The sequence below is a fragment of the Hypomesus nipponensis genome, chromosome 3 (assembly GCF_054491055.1).
Source record: "Hypomesus nipponensis isolate SF chromosome 3, ASM5449105v1, whole genome shotgun sequence".
Taxonomy (NCBI): Eukaryota; Metazoa; Chordata; class Actinopteri; order Osmeriformes; family Osmeridae; genus Hypomesus; species Hypomesus nipponensis.
In genome coordinates this window covers 19567501-19584129 of record NC_140363.1, presented here as the reverse complement: position 1 = coordinate 19584129, position 16629 = coordinate 19567501, and the positions used below count along the sequence as shown (strand labels likewise).

Genomic DNA, 16629 nt, shown 5'->3' with positions numbered 1-16629 from the left:
CCCTAACCCCTAATGCCCAGCCCCAGCCCCTAATGCCCAGCCCCTAATGCCCAGCCCTAACCCCTAATGCCCAGCCCCTAATGCCCAGCCCCTAATGCCCAGCCCCTAATGCCCAGCCCCTAATGCCCAGCCCCAGGCCCTAATGCCCAGCCCCTAATGCCCAGCCCCAGCCCTAATGCCCAGCCCCTAATGCCCAGACCCAGCCCCTAATGCCCAGCCCCTAATGCCCAGCCCCTAATGCCTAGCCCCTAATGCCCAGCCCCTAATTCCCAGCCCCTAATGCCCAGCCCCAGCCCCTAATGCCCATCTCCATCCCTAGCAGTGTGAAGGACTTTGGAAAGGAGTGGTTTCAGGCCAGCTAGCATCACTAGGCTACATCCTTGTTGTTCAAGACCTGATGTGCAGGAACATAGTAGAATCAGAATCAGAAAGGGTTTTAATCGCCATGAAAGTTTGCACAGACAAGGAATTTACTTTGGCAGGAAGGTGCATATATTAAACTAAAATAAAAAATTAAATATACAATAAACTATGAAATAGCCATAATTTACAATGGGCTATAAAAATACAAACAATATAAATATTACAAAATATACAAATAGTATAAAAGATACAAATTGTGTAGTTTAGTGCAAATTGCAATGTGTTTAGGGTCAGTGTGAGCCCTTGGACTTCTTGAAGAGGCCAGCAGCAGATGGGAACAAACTGTTTTTGTGGCGTGAGGTTTTGGTCCTGATGGTCCGCAGCCTTCTGCCAGAGGGGAGTGACTGAAGCAGAGTGTGTCCAGGGTGGGAGGAGTCGGCCACAATCTTCCTCGCTCGCCTCAGGGTCCTGGAGGAAGATTGTGTAGTCGCTTCATGTCTCCTGACAATCAGAGAAATCAAGTTGAGTTAGTTCAGGCCAAGGCCGTAGCCATGAAGTTAACATTGGGGAGGACAAAATCTGCTGGGGAGTCTCAGGGTCCCCCACTGAAAACCTTTTTTTTAATTTATGAATTTACACATGGGATTAACTTTTAAGGTTTTCGGACAGCTTGCGCGGTTGCCTGTCGTAGAACATTTATATTTAATTTATATTTTTATATCAATATATTGAGGGGTACATTTTGACTAGATTTGAATACTGGGGGGATGTGTGTCCCCCCCTCCTCAGTGTGATAATGAAGCCTCTACTACCAGCTCCCCTGTGACCCAGCAGGACGCTCTCTGACTCTCCGTCTCTTTCTCTTTCTTTCTCCTTATCTCTGTCTCTCCTTCTATCTATCTCCTTCTCTTTCTCCCTCTCTCCTTCTTTCTCTTCTTCTCTCTCTCCTTCTCTCTCTCTTCCTCTCTGTCTCTGTCTTTCCCCCACTACAGTTTCCAGGACATGGTGAGCTATTTTGGCCTGAAGCCCAAGTCTGGGGAGAAGGAGGTGGCTCCCAGCTTTGTGTTCATGCTGTGGTACGAGTTCTGCAGTGACTTCAAGAACACGTGGAATCGTGAGAACAAGAACATCTCCAAGGAGAGGTGGGTGGGAGGCTGCAGTCCCTGTCCCCTGATCCCTGTCCCCTGATCTCTGTCCCCTGATCCCTGTCCCCTGTCCCCTGATCCCTGTCCCCTGATCCCTGTCCCCTGTCCCCTGATCCCTGATCCCTGTCCCCTGTCCCCTGGTCCCTGTCCCCTGATCCCTGTCCCCTGATCCCTGTCCCCTGATCCCTGTCCCCTGATCCCTGTCCCCTGATCCCTGTCCCCTGATCTCTGTCCCCTGATCCCTGTCCCCTGATCCCTGTCCCCTGATCCCTGTCCCCTGTCCCCTGATCCCTGATCCCTGTCCCCTGATCTCTGTCCCCTGATCCCTGTCCCCTGATCCCTGATCCCTGTCCCCTGATCTCTGTCCCCTGATCTCTGTCCCCTGATCCCTGTCCCCTGTCCCCTGTCCCCTGATCCCTGTCCCCTGATCCCTGTCCCCTGATCTCTGTCCCCTGATCCCTGTCCCCTGATCTCTGTCCCCTGATCCCTGTCCCCTGATCTCTGTCCCCTGATCCCTGTCCCCTGATCCCTGTCCCCTGATCCCTGTCCCCTGTCCCCTGATCCCTGTCCCCTGATCCCTGTCCCCTGTCCCCTGATCCCTGTCCCCTGATCCCTGTCCCCTGATCTCTGTCCCCTGATCCCTGTCCCCTGATCTCTGTCCCCTGATCCCTGTCCCCTGATCTCTGTCCCCTGATCCCTGTCCCCTGATCTCTGTCCCCTGATCCCTGTCCCCTGATCCCTGTCCCCTGTCCCCTGATCCCTGTCCCCTGATCCCTGTCCCCTGATCTCTGTCCCCTGATCCCTGTCCCCTGTCCCCTGATCCCTGTCCCCTGATCCCTGTCCCCTGATCTCTGTCCCCTGATCCCTGTCCCCTGATCCCTGTCCCCTGATCCCTGTCCCCTGTCCCCTGATCCCTGTCCCCTGATCCCTGTCCCCTGATCCCTGTCCCCTGATCTCTGTCCCCTGATCTCTGTCCCCTGATCCCTGTCCCCTGATCCCTGTCCCCTGATCTCTGTCCCCTGATCCCTGTCCCCTGATCCCTGTCCCCTGTCCCCTGATCCCTGTCCCCTGATCCCTGTCCCCTGATCCCTGTCCCCTGATCTCTGTCCCCTGATCTCTGTCCCCTGATCCCTGTCCCCTGATCCCTGTCCCCTGATCTCTGTCCCCTGATCCCTGTCCCCTGATCCCTGTCCCCTGATCCCTGTCCCCTGTCCCCTGATCCCTGTCCCCTGATCCCTGTCCCCTGATCCCTGTCACCTGATCCCTGTCCCCTGATCTCTGTCCCCTGATCCCTGTCCCCTGATCCCTGTCCCCTGATCTCTGTCCCCTGATCCCTGTCCCCTGATCCCTGTCCCCTGATCCCTGATCTCTGTCCCCTGATCCCTGTCCCCTGATCCCTGTCCCCTGATCCCTGTCCCCTGATCCCTGTCCCCTGATCCCTGTCCCCTGATCCCTGTCCCCTGATCTCTGTCCCCTGATCTCTGTCCCCTGATCCCTGTCCCCTGTCCCCTGATCCCTGTCCCCTGATCTCTGTCCCCTGATCTCTGTCCCCTGATCCCTGTCCCCTGATCCCTGTCCCCTGATCTCTGTCCCCTGATCCCTGTCCCCTGATCTCTGTCCCCTGATCCCTGTCCCCTGATCCCTGTCCCCTGATCCCTGTCCCCTGTCCCCTGATCCCTGTCCCCTGGTCCCTGGTCCCTGTCCCCTGATCCCTGTCCCCTGATCCCTGTCCCCTGATCTCTGTCCCCTGATCCCTGTCCCCTGATCCCTGTCCCCTGGTCCCTGTCCCCTGTCCTGGAAGGTCTCAGCTACTTATGAGACCAAACAAGCTACTGTAGGAACAGCTACCTCAACACTAATTTGTGTTGGTGTTAAGACTGAGGAACCAACAGACTGTTCAGCCAGCCTTACTGCTAGCCTACTGCTAGCCTACTGCTAGCCTACTGCTAGCCTACTGCTAGCCTACTGCTAGCCTACTGCTATCCTACTGCTAGCCTACTGCTAGCCTACTGCTATCCTACTGCTAGCCTACTGCTAGCCTACTGCTAGCTCTGAACGCTCGGCAACACTCCCTTCTAGGAGGAGATTCCCTTGTGTCTTTTTGCACCCATGTGCTCTCTCTTAATTATTTACTGGGCAATCATGCTCTGCACCGGCCACAAATGATTGTGTTTATGTACAATGAACTTTATTTGAAGGACTGTTTTCACACCCATAAAAGACAAGTGTTTAACTAGCTCATTATCTCATCCACCCACTGTCCTCCCCCTACTTAACTAGTGGCTTGTTCACTGTGGGACTGCTCGAGAGATGGTGTTAGTGATGCACCTCAGGCCCGTGATGGAGACTGTGATAAACAGCTGCTGTCAAGCTGAATATATGTTTGGTTCTCCAAAAACACTACAACAGTTGAGACAACTGCATGGATGATACACTGACACAGCAAAGAGATGTTTGTCCTCATGAGTTAAGTGGTTCTTGTTGTTCTCCCAGGTTGAAGGAAGCTCAGGAGAACATCAAGAAGATCACAGCTGAGAAGAGGGTTGAAACCAAGAAAATTAATGCCAACAGTTTGGTAAGATCTGAGCTGGTTAGTCTGGCTCTTTAAACTAGGGATGCACCGAATCCAGATTTTTGGGGTTCGGCCGAATACCGAATCCACTGGTTAAGATTCGTCCGAAACCGAATCTTCCTCCCATCCTCAGTCCATTAACACAGTAAACACATGAATGAAGTAAACAATGTCCACAGGAGTGTATTTTTGTATTTATTTATTTTTTACTGTAAAAAAAAAAGAATAGGCAAAGTTATGCCTGCGTAGCGCGCACAGTGCAAGCGTAGGTTTTGGATTAGGTAGAAAAAAATTCTAAGGTTCTGCCAGATCCAAAGCCCAATATTCGGCCAAATCCGAAACCAAATCCTGGATTCGGTGCATCCCTACTTAAAACATGTCACCCACACGAGCCAGCTCCCCTGACACCCTCCCTCCGTGTCCCACAGAAAGAGAGGCTGCGCCAGAAGGAAGCAGGCGTGACCTCCAGCTGAGAGCCTGAGAAAGAGACAACTGAAGGAGAAGATGTGGCAGATGAGAGTCTGGCTTCATCCCTCTCCCCTTTACCTCCTGCCTCACACACCATGCCTCCTGCCTCACACACCATGCCTCCTGCCTCACACACCATGCCTCCTGCCTCACACACCATGCCTCCTGCCTCACACACCATGCCTCCTGCCTCACACACCATGCCTCCTGCCTCACACACCATGCCTCCTGCCTCACACACCATGCTTCCTGCCTCACACACCATGCTTCCTGCCTCACACACCATACCTCCTGTTGCCCCAGTGCCCCCCTGAGAAGGTCCTGTTCCTGGGCCCCTGGAGGGTGTCCTGGTCCACTAGGGCCCACATCCACTTTTGAACACTTGACCGGCCCTCTTCCAGTCCTCGACAGAGCAGCTGTCACAGTGATGACTCTTGGCTGGGTGCTCCAGCCTTCCTGTGAGACAAGAGATCTGGTCCAGTGTTACAGCATGCTGTACGTCGCAGCATGCAGGTGTCCAGGTTGTAGAGCTCTGTGAGGTTGCCACCAGGGGATGGTTTGCTCAGAGGAGATGTCATAATGACAGACAGACAGAAAGACAAAGGAAAACAGGGGTTTGGAATGATGGAAGTAATATCCATGACTCCAGAGAGGAGCTTTAGTGGAGTCTTGCATTACATGTTGATACGAGCAGGGCTCAGTTGTTAAAGTATTTTAACGTAAGGAACACACACTTGATTGGGTGGTCTTAATGTTGAGTGTGTGTTGGGTGTCGGTGTGAAATTGTGGTGTGGTGGGTATGAGTGTGTGTGTGTCATGTGTGTGGGTTGGGTGTGGTACAATGTTTGACTGTACCAGACTGACCTCTTCTGGGTGAGGGAGAAGTCAAGACTTCAAACCCCCCCCCCCCTCCCTCCTTAACACGCACGCGTGCACACACACACACACAACAAAGGACCCGCTATATCTAGCCTAGAGAGCTCCCGTAAATTTAAGAAGTGTATAGAATAGTTAGTTCTTAATAATGAATGTTGTTCATGACATATGTACTGTCTGTCACTACCCTAAGCACTTTCCCGCTTGTAAGAGCTGTAGTACGTGTTTACCAGCCTCCCTTAGGATTGGCTGGATGCTCCTCTATCAAGTGTTAGCACTTTTCACATCAGTTTCTACTACTATGCAATCATTTGGTTTCCCAGGTTTGATGATGGGTAAGTTACAATGTGTAATGGAAAAGGCATCATCCATTTTAGAGTAAAAGCTGTAAGAACAAAATATTTTTGACCCTTTTATTGGTCTGGAAATGCTTAATGACTAACGCGTAATGAGAGGGATAAACCTCTAGTGTGGTCATATATTATGTACATCAAAGATTTATTTTATCCCAAAATAATTGTATTGTTTTGGTTGTCGAGGCTGTATTTTAGTATTTGATTTAGAAATGTAAGGAAGTTGCATGAAATTGCTTGGTTTGGGTGAAAGATTCTTACTGATATCACTAATGCTACATGGTGATGGTTGCTTTATAAATGATATTTATCTATACTTTACTTAAAGCAATGATCTGTCTAGGTACAACATGGTCTGTTCATAGATCTACATGGAGCATTTTATACATTGTTAGTGGAAACTATTGTGCATATCAGTTCAAGCCATAACTGTAGCTTGAAACATCAAGCTACTTACCTTACTACTGACGGATCCTGCTGAGGGCCACTAATGTTAAATAGTTCCATCATTCAGACTGGCGTATTCTGTTCCATTTACGCATGGAAATTCTACTTTCCATATTTTCAGTGTGCCATTAAACTACAAATCATAACATAACAGTTGTGAAGTTTACCTTATACGTTTTCCTAAATTGAATAGGATCATTCAATTAATTTAACTTCCCCATTGTCTCACATATGACTGTTTTATATATTAGTAGCTCCATAGTGTGTTGCGCTGCAAACCTGTCAATGATTCAGTCACCTAAGGCTGAACATGATGAGCGGCCTTGATCGGACTCTTATTTAAACCTTCACATCCGTCTTTTCAGCTCAGTAACGATACAGTATCCAAAATAAAATGTTAATTACAAAGACTCGAGTGATTATTACATTCCTTTGCTAGATGTAAATCGCCCTTAATTTATCATTTAGAACATCGGTTTCTAGGATACAAAATAAGAGGCTTGCTTTATGCATGCTACAGAGTAACGCCAATGAGACTGTGGTTGAGCACGAGGTTGATTGGATTGAAAGGTTCGGTTCTCTGAACATCATACACACGCAGTTCAAGTTTAACTTGAATTTAAATTAAGATCAAGATTTCCAACCTCAAAATAAGCCGTATATACAGTTGCATAATCTTATTTAAATTTGTAAACAAACGGTAAAATAGCGATTCTTGCGGTCTTTCGTCGTAAATGACCGTAGTTTTACAATGAAACAAATCATTGGTTTAAGAAACAAAAGTCTCAGCGAGAGTTTGGCTCCGAGCAAGAAGAGGCCACATCGCTGAAAGATGTTTCATGTTGTGTTCCGCATCAGCCTGATGCAGAACACAGTACATGAACATAGTCTTAGCAATTTATGAAATCATTTACTTTACTGTCCATTTACCCATGCATGCACTGATTTTGGCTTGCTTTAACTAACAAAGGTTTACAAAAGACCATTATGTCGAGTTTATTTTGGCAATTGGACAACCTACGCTTCTTAAAACCTGCATACACAATGTAGACAAAGTATTAGGTTAACATTGTACATATTTATTGTTTCCATCTTAAACATTTTAAACAAACTCTGTACAGCAAACATTTTAACTAATCTTTTATTGTATCTATTTATAGAATCAAACGAGCCCATTGGCCTACGTTTACAAAATCTCCACTGAAACTACTGGGTGGAGATTCACAGAAAATATGAATGAAATGTCTTTGGCATCTCATTATCAAATAAGCCCTCCGTCTCCCTCACATTCCACACAGTGGAAACTCAGTACCTCAGATATAGAAACGTATCAAACCTACATTGTGTGTTGTAGGCTGTTTGTTGAATTCATCCAAAAGAGTAAAAGCAGGATCTTGTGAACAGAAATTCAAACGTATTTGGAGGTGAGACAAGGCAATGGACAGCATGTTGTGATCAAGACGTGCACGGTTGCTATAGCCACGAATATAATTAGCTTGATGTGAGGACACAATACGAAATATTTGATTAAGCAGAATTTGTTAACTAAAGTCCGGTATCAACGATGGACAATGGGTTAGCGGTCCACTGCTATGGCGCTTCATCCCCGTGCGGGTAAATGTGATCTTTGAGGTTTAGCAAATTGATAATTTCCTTGGTTTCAATAGTTTACTGGTTGATTTATGATCAGGCCAAGACTGACCATTTCAATGAAGACTAATCAGTACCTGTGCCTAGTCCAGGTCTATGGATATACAGCGACACTGCTTCACGCGCTGGATACGCTTCTTCTTGGTGGAAGGCTGCTGGTCTGGACAGTTCAGAGTAAATGTCATGGTGGTAAACTGCTTCGGCTTGCAGAACGAACAGGACTGGAAAGCCCCTTCCTCCCTCCGCACATGTCTGGGGATGTAAAACGAGTTACACTGTCCATAGCAGAACCTGTTGATGATGGTGCGGCTGATGCAGCCCTCCTCGTGGATCGTCTGTTTGAGGGGCTGGGTCTTGCACCAGTCCCGTTTTAGATAGCGGCGCTCCGTGACGTGTAACGCTTCCTGGCTGGACTCCAGAACCTCCTCGGCCGGCGCGGCGGAGCTCTTCCCCCGCCCCCGGGAACCTGAGCCCGCCTGTGGTGGCTGGGGCTGCTGCTCCGATTCGTTTGGGTTGTTTTTGTCTGGATGAGGGATGGCGCCTTGTGAGCCTCGGTTCCTTTTGGAATCCACGGGAGATGATAGCAACCCCATGATGAAAACCATACCACAGAGGACACGCGCTGAATTTGCCATCCTTGGAAAAGGAAGAGAATATTCATGATACAATATTTCTAATACAATGCTACGTAGGTCAGTCATTACACTGCGTAAATACGCATGGTTGTCTCGGCATGCAATTGTTTATAGAAGACCATTGTATTGACTTACCTAAGCATTATTTTCAGTGATGAAATAGAAGCAGTAAACAAATATGTATAGAAACTCTACACTAGGTGAGATTAAATACTTTAGACGTCAATGCAGGCGCGAGCCAAACCGTAACTGATTGAGAGCAGCCAAATAATGGCACGAGCCTGTGTAAAGCGTTTGAAGTGATGTCATGTGGTTGGAAACTTCGACCTTCGTGTTCATGTTAATTTTAACAGTAAGCAGTGGCGTTGTTAGAGATAAAATTGTACTGGGGCACAGGCCCCTATTCATATGTAAATTGTTAAAACTCAAACTTTAGATTTTACTGGGACACAACAAATTTATACTGGGGCACGTGCCCCAGTAAAAAGGGTCTAACGACGCCCCTGACAGTATGCCTTAACAAGAATTCTTGTTCATGTTCATATTGAAGGTTAGCCTTCATATTTTGTAAAGAATCATCCGATAGGGTAGAGAAAGGTATATATACAACGAAATACACTTCTAAAGGAACGAGGATAATTTTTAAAAGCACGTTCTTATGGAAGGTAGGCTACAGGAACTGTAAAAACAGTCAAATTCACTCACCTGTCAAAATGTCCACGAGTGAAAGGTTCTCTGGTGGGTCTTCTCTGAGGTGTCTAGAGGCGCGAGGGTGCTAATGGGATGGACTGTACTGCAATGAAGGCGCGCGGTGATGAGAGTCTGCAGTGGTTAATGATTCCATAGACAGAGGCTGTGGTTGAATACACACTGCTGCAGCGCCGGACTGTCTCTCTTTTAAACGTCTGCCAGCTGAGATGTGCACAACACATCCTTCTACATTATTGGCTGAGCACAATGAAGGGGAAATGAAAACTATCCGCCCCCTCAACACTTTCTTGAACTCGCTTTAGAAAACAGACAACCAGGGGATAGCTGTGGATCTGGTGGATACGGGATCTTTGCTCCGTTGGGCACACATTGTGGTGTTGCATGTCAAAGATTAGGTGTATATACGTTTTCGTAATAAACGTTTGTTAATAATTTTTTTTAAGAAATGCTTATTAAATAGTATTTCCCAACTTGCCGCCTACATATATACAAGGTTATTCCTAATTAGCTTCTAAATTGGGCCTAGCCTATGGAGCCCGTGACACCTGACTGCTATAATGAGCGTTGTTTCCGTGCTGTTGAATGATCCAGATTTGAGCTCACAAGCTTCAAGGCCACATGCACAGAAAAGGGAATTTCGGAAATGTTTAGGAATAATTGTTTTACAAAATACATTTCGTAAATAAACAATTTACTTAGGTCTATTTGGACAATCTGGACCATTTATAATTTCCATTTCGCATCACAACCAGCCCCGTGGGACCATGTTAATGAATATCAACTGCCTGGAAACGTTACATTTATTTAGTTGCAGTAGCCTATTGGATACAGCCATATATTAAAGAAATATATCAAACCTACAAAATAAAATCTGTGTATGACAGAAACGAAAAAGTATGAGGTCTTTAGACAGCATGGTAAACTTTTAAACCTACAATCCTTAAAGTTGAGCAAAATGTCAAATTTTCTCACAAACAATGAGTAGGCTATCCTTTCATTGAGTTAATGAACGGAATAATTTAAGACCCGCATTTAAAGGCATAGGCTACTTTTAAAGAAACGTGTTAGGAATCCCGACGGCACTGAAGTTTTTAGACCAATTTTGAAGAGAAGCCGAGATATTTTCTCCTTATCTGGAATAAGCATTTGAATTTAGTCATTAGTGCGGGCCTATGTCAAGGAATTGTGTCCGATTCCTGCACAGTGGATATCATAATTTGATGCATGTTAGCCTATTATTTCAAAATCTACAAAGTGAATCGTCTAAACTGTTTATAATCTGTTTATACTAATGTGCTCTAGGAATGCATTTTTCAATAGGCAGACATTAAGCTCACACATTCTTGGCAAAAGACATAAATTAACTTTCTTCCGTACGGAATCTATGAAAATTGACACTTGGAAAGAAAGTTCCAAGTGTTAGTCTCCAGACTATGAAAGTTTTTGTTGTTGTCAAACAGTAGGTTGCTATAGCCAAATGACATAAAATGTCAAAATATTAAAACGACAAGGATTTACCGGCTGCACTATGGTAACATTTTTGGTTTTAAATTGTTCTTGTCAACTAGCTTCATGGAGGTTATTTGAACCTACATCTATTTTAAATTAATAGCAAAGTAAAAATACACTGACCTTGCATGTTAGCTCTAACACCGTATATCCTGCGTATTTCCAGTCAGTACCTTGAGTCCTGGATTATTTTTAGGCCCACTGCCCATCTGTTTGGCACATGGTCGCGGTAGCTGTCTAGCCTACAGAATTCCCCGCGATGTCAACATAATGCAAAAAAAAAGAAAAAGCTCTCCAGACAGACTAACGAACATGTAACTGGTTTTATGCATAGTCTGCACGGTAAAGTTCTGTTGTGGTTTAATAGTGCCTGGACACTGAATCCGTCTGTTCACTACAAGAAAACTGTTACATCCAATTCATATCCATTTTATTTCCAGTTGACACAATTCATTATTTCTCATTTATCAATGAGATGCATTAAGATCATAATACTAAAAGCATTTAATATAGGCCTTCTGAATTGATTTCAACCAAGGGACCAACATTGTGTGACCCTTACCAAATGACCTTCTGGCCTGTATCCTTATCAGCAGCAGCAGTATAGGTCTGCTGGTGGAAGATACTCCACAACCCTGGCCTTGAAACAGAGCTGCTGTAGAAAAAGCTGAACTTGGATGTTTAGACACGAGACTGAATCTAGGACTCCCCCTTGTGGAGGCAAACTGCAACTACAAGTGTTGGCTCACCTTCAGAACTCCCAGTTGGTCTGACTGATGCAGTAAAGTGAACCAAAATGTGTCGAAAATTTGGTATTTATTGGTTTTAGAACAGACATTCAACTTACAAAAAATTCACTACAGGTTTTGAAATCAAAGGACAGCAGGACAATTAGGGGAACATCAATACTGTATGAACGTAGACTTATTCATAAACCTACAAAAGGTGCCTTGATCTTTAAAACCCTAACAAAGAAACCAAAACAGCCCTTGATCAAAAAATTACATTTCGTACTTTTTTCCACCCTGCAAAACACATTTGTATTCTTTTTTCTATGACCAAATCAGGAATAAGATAAATACCAATATATGTAAAACAATTCCAGCCATACACCCAACCGTACGTCATTTGGCTTGCACTAATCTAATAACTACCCAACACTCATTCCTTTACACTGATGTGTCACAATGTGCAAAGCTCCTCTCAGACCAACACAGGAGTATCAGACTAAACAGGCAAAGGCACCATCAGAGGACGGCTACTCATTCAGCCCAGCCAGCACAACCTCTCTGAGAACAGCAACTAGGAATCAAAATAAGTTAAACCCCTGAGTCATTGTGAAGGGAGGGTTCGGGGTTACGGTCAGACTGGGACCTGCATAGTGACAGGAAGAGCCAACAGGAAGTTGGATGTTGTGTTTTTTTACTACAGATCTATCGGTTTGGTGGCAGACAGCAGCCTGCCGTCATTCAGTGGTTGCCGTGGGGACCCTCTGTAGCGTGCCTCCTCCTTCCCCAGCAGCTGCAGGGTTGACCCCTGACCTCCACCTGCACTCGTCTTCCTGCAGGGGGCATCTTCTGCTCTGGAGAGCAGCTGGTTGGTGCGGTCTCCCAGCGCCCCAGGCCTGGGCTTTGGGGCCGTGGGAGGGACTGGAGGTCTGCTCCTGCTGGGACGCACTCGGTCCTGGGCGACCCAAATGCCCATGTCTGGACCCTGGCAGGGCTGGAGCTGAGGCCCAGCTGACAGGGCCCCCTCCAGGCTGACCGCCCTGCCCACTGGGCCTCCCCGCTCCCCCAACAGGGAGTTGATCCTGCGTACAGACTGGCGCACGGGGGTCCGCTGGAACTTGAGCGGGGAGCGGATCATGGCAGCCTGGGCCTGGGGAGAGTACAGGGTCAGCTTGTTGAAGCGCTGGATGTGTTCTGCCACTCGTAGTCTGTGTGTCTCCAGCGTGCCTGAGGAGGCGTGCTGCGGCGGCGGGCTGCCAGCCCCTGGCAGGCCCCCGTCCTCAGGCTCTGGTACCAGCAGAGCTTTGGCGGAGGGTAGAGGGGAGTTCCGGTCGTGGAGGAGCCCCAGTCCTGAGGCTCTGTAGGGGGTGGACTGGAACCCAGAAGAGGCTCTCAGCTGGAAGTGGGCCGGACTCTGGATGTCCAGAGCATCTATCAGCCTGCTGCTGTTGTGATCCTCTCTAGACTCCTCTTCCACACAGTTCTCAACACCCGCCCTGGGGAGGGGGCCGTCACCAGCCTGCTCTGCAGGACTGACACCCACCCCAAACTCAAACAGAGCGCTGTCTATGTGCAGGGGCGACAAGCGGACCATCTCCATCTGACCAAAGGTGATGTTCTGGTCACCAGCCAGGGCTCTCTGTGGGGTTGGGAAACCAGAGAAGTCTTTGTTCAGGATCACAACTGTGGGTGTGTAGGGCTGGGGTGGAGGAGGCATTGGCCCAGGACAGGGGCTGGTCTTGGTTGGTTGTGGCTTGGTTCCTCCAGCAGGGGGGCTGTGCTCTGCTCGGACACCCTGCAGGTCCGTCGCAGACACAGAGAAAGCCCTCCTGATCTTGAGCAGGGTGGGGCCGGTTGGGGCCCGGGCCTCGCAGAAGGAGGCCTGCCACTCCGGGCTCTCTGCTCTGGAAGAGCTGCTCAGCTCCGGGGGCCGTCCAGCTGCAGCAGGGGGCTTGGAGGTGACGATGGCTGGGGGCTTGGAGGTGACGATGGCTGGCTCTGAGGAGTAGTAACTGCTCTTCAGACACACGCTCATGGGGGTGTCGGTGAAGGAGCTGAATCCCAGGGCGTCCGGGGTGTCCACGCTCCAGGAGGGCTGCTGGGAGCCACCCTCACACTGCGGGGTGAGGAGGTTGTCCTCAGACTTACTGATGAACCTGGAGCCTGAGAAACACAGAGGGGAGTTCACTCACCTGACACATGTCAGCAGACCTGGTGCGCTGTGCCCAGTCAGCTGAGGTACTCACCCCGGGAGGAGGTGCTGGCCCTGGGCACGGAGGAGCTGAGGGCTGGGTGTCTGGGCGTTAGGACTCTGGGGCAGATGCTGCTGGTTCTCTCCTGCGTGGCCAGTCTCAGGCCGATGCCCTCTGACCCCTGATGCAGCAGGACATGACATGAAACTAAGATGAAGGCTTCTACGCGTTACACCTGCATTAGGGGTAAGGCTTACACTTCAGTCTGGACATTACATGTGTTTTAATCTTATTAATTTTATTGAGTTAATCAAATGAGACTAAATTAAATGTAAATGAGTTCAAGGGTAAATATTCTTCAGAGTGTTATTAAGTTAGTAACTCAGAAGAAATTTGATCATGGACTCATGTCTTTGCTCAGTATAAATTTTATTAAGTAGCAAATATACATAAATGACCCACTTCAGCAACATATTCCAAAGTACCCCCAAAAATGTTTAGTTTGGGCAAATATATTAGGTTAAATATATTACATGTCACAAAAGTTAATATATTAAATCCTAATAAATAGGATTAATTGATATTTCTAGCTTATAAAAACACAGAAGATTTGAGGAATTACATGCTAAAATGTCCTAAACCCAGATCAACCATCATCAATAAGTAGACCTCTATATAAAGTGCCCAAGTTGCCAACAATTTTACAAATAGGCTCAAAGTTAAAAACAATCATGCAAATGATTGTAAAACATACTTGTAAGATTAGAACATTCTTACAGCACCATAACCAAAGTTCCCCTGTGACCTAGTACTGCAGAGTCTTCCATATCAACGATTCATTCTGATTAATACGGTTAAAGCGCAGTGAGGCTGTAGTGACCCTTTGCTCAGACAGCTAAAGCAGGTGAGCTCAGTAGAGGCTGGCTGCACTTACAGTGTCTCGGCTGCTGCGGCCCAAACTGAAGCGCAGGCGGAGGGATTTGCGGACTGCCTCTTTCTTGGTGACTTTGGGAGAAAAGCAACCAGCTTTCCCGGAGTCCACTCTGGAAGACAAACACACAACTGGTGACTCAGCAAGCGCTGGAGCAGAGGGGGTGTGTTGGGGTCTGGTGGGGCAGGGGGTGTGTGTTGGGGTCTGGTGGAGGTGGAGCAGAGGGGGTGTGTTGGGGTCTGGTGGAGGTGGCCCTACGTACCGGCTGACAGCATGTCTGTTACTCAGCCTCCTGCTCCTTCTCCGCCCAGAGCTAGCTGTCTGCCGATTGGCTGGCCCAGCTGAAGCCAGAGGATTCTGGGAAATATTCATGGTCGATACACTAGGATCTGAAGATGAAAACAGGAACAAGGGAAACGTCTGAGAAACGAACCCCAGCAGAAGACTAGATGGAAGCAGTAACAGTGAGCTTATCCAGGTCAGATAAGGTCCAGCTCTACCTGGAGCAGGAGTAGACAGGCCCCCAAACAGAGTGTTGGGCAGTAACTCTATACCCAGAGTCTTTTTGATGGATCTCCGCTTCTTGTTGGAGAAGCCGTAGCTGTGGCCAGCCTCCAACGGGAGCTTTCGTTTGATGTTTGGCGTCATGATCACAGGGGTGGCGGAGGAGAAGACTGGGGACAGCGGGTTTAGGATCAGAGGGGCGGATTAGGCAGGACCCCCACAAACTCATTGGAAAATCATTCAGCACCAAATTCATTGAAGTCATGAGCATGGATTCTCAGGATTTGTAATTAAGGAAAGGATTAGAGTCAATGACAAGCATCACAGGCAGAAGATCAGTCTCCTATGAAGCATCACAGGCACCTTCATTCAAATAGCCAGAGAAAACATTTCTGCTGGTACGAAACAGGTACATCTGTACTGCAACAAAAATCTACAAGCACATAAAGCCAATCTGAAGAGATTAAAAGGGGGGTTGCATTTCTCTGTGAAAGTCAAGCAGCTGATCATGATGCAAGCTTGATGGAATGAATGGGCTTGGTGGTTTTCCTGCTCTAACAGGTCTGGAGAGGCGGTAGCTAACCTGGATACCTACCACATCTGTCTGACAGCGGGCTGTGAGTGGGGGTTCTACTAGTTTTTAACTTATTCAGAGCTCCACTGACCATATCTGCAACACGAGAGCAAACCAGAACATTCACATTCAACTAAACTGCCTTCATTCTGTATAGATCCTCCCCCAGTATAGCCAACACACACACACACATTCTCCAGAACTGTAAGAATAACCTCTCATTGTAGCAGGTAAGCCACCGGGAAAACAGGTCCCTCTACATGTACAGCAGGTGGAATCTCACCTCCCAAGCTTCGCCTGCGTCTCCTCTTCATCCCCGAGTTTGAGTCCAGCTCCTCAGGTTCCTCAAGGGAGGGAGAGAGAAGCTCACAGCCCAACATGGCCGGAACCTTCTCCATCAGAAACCCTGGAACCACTCCTACCAGACACACAGACACATCTAAGCCCTGAGCAGTGACCAACACGCAGTTTAGACAAAATTATCTCACCAAAAGTCGCTACTGGCTCTCTGAAATTTCGCTAAATTACACAATTTCAATTGCATTGACCTTTAGATCTCTAGATGTACCAAGTAGAGTTAAAGCTCAAATGGCTTACTTCTTAAGAAGTTCTTACTACTTAAACATTTGAAACGCTAGACAGCTAAGAAAGGCAAACATGACGTCATTCACAAATCAGTAAAAGGTTATTTTGCTGCTCAACAACAAGAGGTGGCGTGAGGTAGCTCAGTACCAACGTCCTGGGCGTTCTCGATCAGGCAGAGGACCACGGCCGCCTGCAGCCTGAGACGCTTCTCTGTGCTGGCGTTCATCTTCTCAGTCCCGTCTCCTGCGTGCAGCAGGTTAGGAGCCAGAATCACAGACAGGTTGCTGCTGTCCATCTTATTGGCTGCACTCCTGGAGACAAAGTTGACCACAGAAAATGAGCACCTAAAAGCGACGATTCCATTAGACAGTAAAGAAGAATAGAGG

General features: G+C 47.6%; 3 protein-coding genes across 5 annotated transcripts in view; 1 reads left to right on the top strand and 2 right to left on the bottom strand.

Annotated features, from left to right (window-relative positions):
- The window catches only part of LOC146300256 (formin-1), a 58592-nt gene extending 51960 nt beyond the window's left edge, over nt 1-6632 (top strand). Inside the window, 3 exon segments of the mRNA XM_084682166.1 lie at nt 1356-1505; nt 4002-4083; nt 4509-6632. Coding sequence (XP_084538292.1) covers nt 1356-1505; nt 4002-4083; nt 4509-4553 — 277 coding nt within the window. The 3' untranslated portion in view covers nt 4554-6632.
- A 658-nt stretch (nt 6633-7290) lies between these two features.
- Nucleotides 7291-9435, bottom strand: grem1b (gremlin 1b). Its single transcript, XM_084682179.1, has 2 exons — nt 9215-9435; nt 7291-8510 (listed from the first exon to the last, which is right to left on the bottom strand). The coding sequence occupies exon 2, from the start codon at nt 8507-8509 to the stop codon at nt 7958-7960; it is 552 nt and encodes a 183-aa protein (XP_084538305.1). The 5' UTR covers nt 8510; nt 9215-9435; the 3' UTR covers nt 7291-7957.
- A 2093-nt stretch (nt 9436-11528) lies between these two features.
- arhgap11a (Rho GTPase activating protein 11A) overlaps nt 11529-16629 on the bottom strand; it is a 7022-nt gene continuing 1921 nt past the window's right edge. For 2 of the 3 annotated variants that reach the window (XM_084682134.1, XM_084682152.1), the window contains 8 exons: nt 16391-16554; nt 15942-16076; nt 15680-15754; nt 15081-15254; nt 14843-14969; nt 14584-14692; nt 13704-13830; nt 11529-13620 (listed from right to left, as the gene is read on the bottom strand). In XM_084682134.1, coding sequence (XP_084538260.1) covers nt 12155-13620; nt 13704-13830; nt 14584-14692; nt 14843-14969; nt 15081-15254; nt 15680-15754; nt 15942-16076; nt 16391-16554 — 2377 coding nt within the window. In that variant the 3' untranslated portion in view covers nt 11529-12154. The remainder of the gene's footprint in view (nt 13621-13703; nt 13831-14583; nt 14693-14842; nt 14970-15080; nt 15255-15679; nt 15755-15941; nt 16077-16390; nt 16555-16629) is intronic. The other variant, XM_084682145.1, reaches the window with a different exon arrangement.

What these genes read in the sequence shown, in the direction of transcription:
- grem1b (XM_084682179.1), bottom strand. Translation starts at nt 8,509, where the DNA reads ATGGCAAATTCAGCGCGTGTCCTCTGTGGTATGGTTTTCATCATGGGG.